This window comes from Lactuca sativa, chromosome 5 (assembly GCF_002870075.4).
Source record: "Lactuca sativa cultivar Salinas chromosome 5, Lsat_Salinas_v11, whole genome shotgun sequence".
Taxonomy (NCBI): domain Eukaryota; kingdom Viridiplantae; phylum Streptophyta; class Magnoliopsida; order Asterales; family Asteraceae; genus Lactuca; species Lactuca sativa.
In genome coordinates, this window is record NC_056627.2 from 311,003,598 (window position 1) to 311,011,869 (window position 8,272).

At 33.2% G+C, this 8,272-nt stretch overlaps 1 protein-coding gene across 1 annotated transcript; it reads right to left on the reverse strand.

Annotated features, from left to right (window-relative positions):
* Positions 1 to 7,391: 7,391 nt before the first annotated feature.
* Positions 7,392 to 8,024, reverse strand: LOC111890743 (uncharacterized). Its single transcript, XM_023886828.1, has one exon. The coding sequence runs from the start codon at positions 8,022 to 8,024 to the stop codon at positions 7,392 to 7,394; it is 633 nt and encodes a 210-aa protein (XP_023742596.1).
* Positions 8,025 to 8,272: the final 248 nt, after the last annotated feature.

Below are 8,272 nucleotides of genomic sequence, written 5' to 3' on the forward strand. Positions count from 1 at the left end.
TGACGTAGATGAAATGGAAATCTATATTCATCAAAATCTCTGAACATTTGTTGCCTTATATGACTTACACTAGCCAAGGACTCCCCTAGCAGGTGTAATCAAACACTTGCTTAGGCAGTTCATCTGTTAAGGTGATTCTTCCAGATGATTGTCAAATTAGGATATGTGAGGATCGGTTGGGATTGGGTAGATGGTCTTAGGATAGGTTATATATTTATACATGATATATGTCTTGTAGGAATGATATTTTATTATTAAAATGTTATGGGCTTGAAAACCCTATATATCTCACCAGGTTTCCCAAACCTGACCCACTCATTTTATTGCATCACAGGTAGTGGAACAAAAGTCGTAATTGTCTAGTTAGGATGCTGAGTGGAATAAAGGATAAGCTTGCATTATTTATTTCATGACCTTTTTAGTTACGTTGTAACATATGTTCGGATATAAACAAATGACATCCCAAATGTTTTAATAAAATAACTTTTGTTATTTCAAAAATGTTTATTTAACAGGGAACTTCCGCATTTCAGTACTTAAAAGTGTAAAAAAAAAAGTTTTAAATTGGTTCGAAAAATGGAGGATGTCATGGGTACCAACTTGTTTGATTACCAATAAATTTGGTTGGTAAATGTTAGTAATGATATATACCAACATGTATTCGAGTTTGATAAATGAGTGTTCATGTTTTTGAGCATTTTGAAATGTGAATAATAGTTTTGTGAATGAGAGTTTTGTAATAGTTGGGATTGAAAACTCGATCTAAAATGATTTTATTAATTTCTACCATGAGTTTAAAAGTTAAAGTAGTAGAGAAAATGGAACATACCACCATAAGTTTAAACTTTAAATTTTACTAATATGATAAAATATCAAAGCTCTTAAAATCTTAAACACCAAATACTGTAACATGATTATAGTTGAATTGTTGGTAGGTACTACCGTGGTATTGAAGATTTTATACAAATATTGTAACATGATTATTCAATTGGTATGGTACCACCAACCAAACATGTTGGCTACCAATATTTTTGGTTTTGTTGGTAACATGTTATTGATTTTTCGTGGTATATATTTGTCTGCCCTAGTTAGATTATATGTATTGCTTTTATCACTAAGAAAGAAGTTGCTATATATTATTGGTAAATAAATTTAAATATGTTACTGTTTAGGTATGATACATAGTTAAAAATAAACATCAATAAATTTATGGTCTATCAATATGGTGAGATGTCTATCTTCCATTAGGTTAAGGGTTCAAGTTCGTCAGAGACATAAGTCAATAATAAGTGGAATTTTAAAAAAAATACTAAACTGTACCATATTGTGCTCAACGTCAACCTATCTCAAAACCTATGTAGGATGTCGATAGCAAAACACTAGTAATATTTTGGATGTATTTGAACCACGCACTAACGTCCTGTTTGGAATTTCTGTTCTCAACTGCTCAACCAATAGACTCTCGTTACAAGGCAACAAGTGGAATTTAAGAGTAGATCAAAATGTGTGTATTGCTGTTCTAAAACATAGTTAAAAATAACCATTAAATTTTACTAATGATAAGAAACATTAAATGCATTGTTACTAAAAATAAAATATTTTAAATATGTTGTTAGTAATTTGTATTTTAATTACACACTTTATATAAATACATTTGTATATTTGCATCTTTATTTGAATTGATCGTTGTACCACCGACAGAAATGAAGCTTTAAAATTTTGAAACCGAAGGAGAAGCTTCCCTCCATCACAAGTATTAATATCAACAAGAAACAAACAATAAAGGAAAGATAAAATCAGTCCAATTTAATAGTACGAAAGCAACTTCTAACAATCTTCCTCTCGGCATTAAATAATACATGCTTTCATCCAAGACAAAATCTATAATTTAATAATCCAACTATTTCTGATAATTGCATCCACAGATTCAACGTATGAAATTGATCCGTAGTTTCTGAAGATATTTTAATTAATAGGACTTCGAATAATGGCTCTTAAAAATACAGTTCAAGTATGTAAGATATAGATCTAAAATTTTAAACTTTGGGGATCCAAGATATCAGATATGGGTTAATATTTTTAGACAAGTCGAAGCCGAAGGAAAAACTTTGTAGGTCGTATACAGTTTAGATAATTGTAGAAGAGAGTTGAAGACATGTATATGTTTTTAATTAAAAATCATAAGCAAAAACATATTTAATAATTAACAAACAAAGTAATATTTATATGTTATTAATTTATATAAAACATGTGACAAAGTGTTTAGGCTATCCGTTATACTCATCATTAACCATTATAATAGTGTGTGTCAACTCATCACCATATTCAACCACTAAAAGGCTTATCCCTCTTATTTTTTATTATTAAATAAAAAAAAATATTTTTTAATTAATTAAAATGCAAAGAGAGAGAGAGAGAAAGAGATATAGCGAGAAATAGAAAGAAAAACAAATTGATTGGGTGTGGTGGTTTGTATTCTCCACCACAATTGACCACGAAAATGCTTTACCATTACCTACTTCAAATACATGGGATGATGTTCGCATTTGTGGTTAATAACCACATAGACCACAAACCATTTCGTGACAAGCATACCAGATGGTCTTACAATATGCAAAAGCATTACAAAAATACTAACCTTTAGCGGCGACAAAAATCGTCGCAATTGATCATCTCTGTCGTCGCTAATAGTATTAGCGACGACATGTCGTCGTTAATGCGTCGCCGCAATTGGCTCGTAGCTAATAGCCCCATGTCGTCTCTAATAATTCTCGTCCCTAATACACCACTGTCGTTTCAAATAGTGTCGTCCCTATTAATATTCCGGCCACCGGTAGGATTTTTCCGGCAATACTCGCCAGAGGTTCACGTCGTCACAATTGACAGTAGTCGTCTCTAAAGAAGAATGCAAACACAATTGGGTCCTGAAAACTAACCTCGCCGGAAATATGAGCACAAAATCGAAGGTCCCATCGGAATTGGAGGTCAGTCGCTTTGGAGGTTATACCGCCGGTGGGACTCGGTATTGAAGGACAATCGGCGGTGGGAGAAGAGTTTGCAGCCCAATCAACGGTGGAGAGCGGTGGGAGTCGCCACAGAAATTGCAGACCACCAGTGTGAAAGAAAGGAGAGGAAATGTTCGTCTGGGGAAGACGAACTGGAACATAAAGGGCTACACTAATAGCGGCGACATGGGGCTATTTGCGGCGACAAAATGGAGGGAATCATACGCGCACTTTTTGGCGATTACCAACAGTTGGATTGGGTAGGAATTGTAGGGCCAGATTTCATCTAAGGGCGAGTCAACGGATCGACACTTTTAGCGGTGACGTGTCGCCGCTAAAAGGGTCGTCTCTAATGCCTTATCACAAGAACAAACCCTATCCGTTGGATTATTTGCTAAACCAAGGGTCACGATTGAAAGTAGCGTATCTCCGACGGATCACCGGTGGTTATCTTTAGCGACGTCGGTAATAGCGACGACAATGAGGTTTTAGCGGCGACATCAAGTGCGTCTACTTTGGTGTCGCCGCTATAGTTTATGTCGTCCCAAAAAGCGTCGTCCCTAATACTCCGATTTCTTGTTGTGAAGGTAAACGCTATCTTGTTAATCACTCAACTTGTGAATCGATTAAATCTCTTATGAATATATGATCTAAATTAAATCCTCAGATAAAACAAGTGAACAATGAACTTAAAATTGCAAAACACTGTCATGAAGATTGATAAATATTAAATAGATAGACACTAAAACATACATATATCTTATAACATGAAGATTGATAAATATTAAATAAATAGAAAAACATGAACATGAGAAACAATCTTGTGCACAATCGTTCGGTAGGTAAAAAGTACAACCTTTTTTTTGTTTTTTCTTCTAAAAACATGTTACTATTATCTTATACTCTTTGTCTGCAACAAACCATACAGATGATCGATGTGAACATTTAATGCTTGTCTACATAATAGCTTTGATCTAGAAACTTATCACAACTTTAACTTACAATAAATTTTCACAACCTTGACTTACAAGAAGCTGATCATCAGCCGCCTTGTTATCATATGTACATGTTGTTCTTCATCCGCTAGTCACGCTCCTCAAGAATGTATGGTTTGTATCTTCGGATCTTGAATACATAATATGTGATAGCCTTGACTCACAAGATGTTGTCGTATATATTATATGGGCAAACTAATCTAACTTCTATACAAACACTACGAAATTTTAAACAAATTTCTAAATTTGGATGCACAAAATCTGATATTGACATATATTTTTTTCTGACTTAAAGATTACCGTTTTACACTAGTACATGTTATTATGACGTGTCATGATCAAATCGCTAAATAAATTTTGAAACTAACGTGCTCCTCCTACTTAGCTTGATTATGTCAAAAGAAATAAAGTAATGACCAATAAAAGATAATTCACTCTCGCTGGATATCTTTTTGCATTTTTCGATTTTTCGAATGTTTTTGGACTTATTTATATTTTTAAACTTCATTTATTGAAATATGCAAGTTCAAGATAACTATAGATACAAAGAAACATGTAGTTTATGTAGGTCCCGTATAAGTAACTAAGATTGTAGAAAGGGGGATTGAATACAAGGTAGTAGATGCAACTGCTAAGAAACGTCCACCCCAAGTCCTATATACCATATTTATCTCATTTGCCCTAGAAGAACAACTTGGCACTGCAACATACATGAACGTTAATGGTATGTCTTTTAGGTCACATGTTGTTGCTTCTACCATAGTTAAAAAAGAACCTTTAGAAGATGACCCCAATATCACAACTTCATTGAGATGATGCATTAGGCATCTATACTTCCTTCCATCATGTTCCATGATCCTGTCACTTACACATAAACCCTTACCCACACAACATCGACAAGTTGTTAATGAGACAAGTCCAACAAAATCACCAACCCATGCTATCACTAAAAAGCCTAGACCTAGAATCTTTTAGTCATACACCTACCAAACCCCTTTTAGCACTCACTATTCCCAACTTACCTCATTTACAACACATATCCAAACCATACTTCAACCCACCTCGTCTAAAGCAAATATGTCTCATTTTCAGAACAAAAAATTTCATATTTAATTAAGGTAAAACTTCACATTTATAGAATCTAAGTTAAGAAAACCATTTGTTCCAAAACCCATTTGTTTAAAAATCAGAGTAATATAATAAATGCGTAGTCGTCATTGCCGTTGATGAATGTGTATTGTCACACATTCGTTTTCCCACGATCATCACTGATACCTGAAAAACATTTAATCTACAATTGTAATCTAATGTTTAATGAATTCCCTCAAAATACCACACATCACAATACTAATAAATGGAACAAAATCTTTTGATATGCCTTGAGGAGAGTACTCCTTGGAACAAAATGTTGCCTGACAAAGTTAATAAATTTATATGGAGAGCTATTCTTCTAAGACTCCCTACTCGTAGTAATCTTGAGAAAATTGGGGTATCTATTGGCTCGCATTCATGTCCCATTTGCAACATTTTGTTAGAGACAGAGTCCCATCTCTTTCTAAATTATTTAGTCGTTAGGGAGGTGTGTGCTACCAACAACAATTGGTGGAATCAGGTTCCGGTGGATAGCAACTCTCTCTATGACCTCTTCAGTTGTGTGTCCAGTTCTGGTACCTTTGGGTGTGTAAGAAAGGTTGTTTCGGTTGTACTTTCTGCTTTTGCTCGGATTATCTGGACTTACAGGTGTGATAAAATATTTAATGACAAGGTTAAGAGTTGTAGTATGTTGTCTAGCAAGGTAAAGATGTTGGCCATCGAATGGATTAAATACTGATCTAGAAACGGTTATATCTTTAACTGGGTCGATTGGTGTCTTAACCAATCACAACAATGTATCAAACTCAAGTAATTCTAGTTTCTTGCTAACTTGTTTTCTATAAAATTATTGCTGTTAAAAAAAATAAAAATAAATGGTAGTACTTTTTAAAAATACTGTACAAAACTCCACTAGATTATTTAATGTAGCTAGATTATTTAAGTACTAAAGTATTAACTTCTACATGACTACATCATCTTGAATACAATTTGACAAAATGGATTGAGTTGATTTCATTTTCCACAGTTTCCCCATATGCCATATGTTTCTTGAGGGAGTCATCCTTCGACAAAACGACTACACTAATTGGGAATATTTCTTATTAAATTCACCCAAAGATGTAGACCATGTCGCTCGATCGAGAATAATAATTTTAAATTAATTACAAAAAATCATATAAATCATAAATCATAACTAATATTTTAGTATTTATTATCATCCGGAAGTCTAATCATGAATAACGACTTTAATTGCGCAGTATATTACTATATATCATTACTATATAGAAAAAAGCCTCTAATATATGTAGGGACCTCATAAAAAATGTGTCTTTCATCATAAATTAGCATCTATCTTGAGAAATGTAATAATTAATGTAGCACCTAATTAAGGTAATATAAGTTTGTGCCCTAACAATTAGATACCTAAAATAGTAAAACGAAATAGTTCAGATCCTCCAAAAGTATACAAGTTGGATACTATTTCACGGGTTGTTATCAAAATTGGTTGCTATAAAAGCTCTTTATATTTAAAAAAAAAAAAAAAAAAAAAAAAAAAAAAAAAAAACTTATTTTTAAATCGACGTAAATGTTAATTTAGCTCAAATTTATATAAAAAAGAAGATAGTGTAATATTTTTATTAAATTGTGAAATATAAAACGTTTTATTTTTTCCTGAGAACAAGACGAATTACTTTTCCCGGTCGATCTCAAAAGATTTGCATCCAATATTTAAAGAAAAACTGAATCCTAATTATACTGTCTCTTGTGAAAATTAAAAACTATTTATTCCTAGATTTATATATAAGGTCATTATCATTAAATATAGTACTAAATGTCATTGTATACAACTCATCAATCACTCAACCAAATTGCTGGATATGAATTTTAATGTTACCGGGACAAAGAACATGATATTCAAGTCAGATTTAATTTGGAATCTCAAAAAAAAAAAAAAGATTACTTTATAAACCAGAAAAATACATTCAAATTCACTTAAGAATAAAATCCATGAACAATTCTTAAAAGAAAGAGCAAAGAGATGACAAACAACATTTACATTTATTTTGGAATAAATTTTGAAATGCAATTCTCATCTCTTGCAGTGGAGATCACTACATTCACACCAAACACCCAAAATCAACCTAACAATTCACAAGTTTTTTCGATCTCAATTTTTTTATTTGTACATTGTGCTTCACCACATGCACTTAATTAATGCATTAATGACTGAAATTGCATGAGACCAAGAGAAAGCACTCAATCCCTTCATAGCTGTTGCTTGTTATTTGTAGTACCTTTAACCAGATCTGCGGCCCACAATCGACAAGAAAGCTTTCTTCACGATCAAAACAGTATACGCACTAGGACAACCATTACTATCCCTTCTCTTGTTGCTATCTATCCCAAAACACTTCACTGCATCAGGAGATCCACCACCGTACATCTGTCCATCATCAAATGAAGAGCCATAGCTCGTGAAACGGCGTCGCCTTGTCCCGTACCCTTTGGAGGAAGGAACAGTGCTACTCATTGATGAGGACCATGAAGACGATGATAAAGAAGAAGGTGAAGATGATGCCACCTGCCCTTTCTTGATGAGTTTGATGTTCAGCAAGATATTGTAGAGGAGCTTGGATCTTTGGTAATATCTTCTCTTTGTGGATTTGTTGTGATCATGGTCAGGGTTGGAGTTGTAGTAGGAAGGAGGAGGGGTGAGTGGAGGGATTGAATTATCAGAGAATTTGTGTTTAGGGGTACCAGGTTGAATTTCCCAAGTAAAAGGGATTGCTCCGGAAACATTTCCATAGTAGACTCTGAAAGAAGGGTTTGCAACTGAGCTCTCCTTGGATAGAAGCCTTGTGAAGAATTTGTCATCTTGTTTAATCTTCAGGGACTTTTGTGAAAATTCAGGGCTACTGCTGCTTAGCATCTTTCGGTTTCAAGAAGAAGAAGATGTGAGAGAGAGAGAGAGAGGGAGGAAGACAAAAAGAGTTTTTATGTGTTGCAAGTGTGGAGTTTGAAGCACACATGCATTTGAAGTCTTGTTATAATGAATAATGAGGAATATATATATATATATATATATATATATATATATATATATATATATATATATATATATATATATATATATATATATATATATATATATATATATATTCGCTTATATTTATTGAT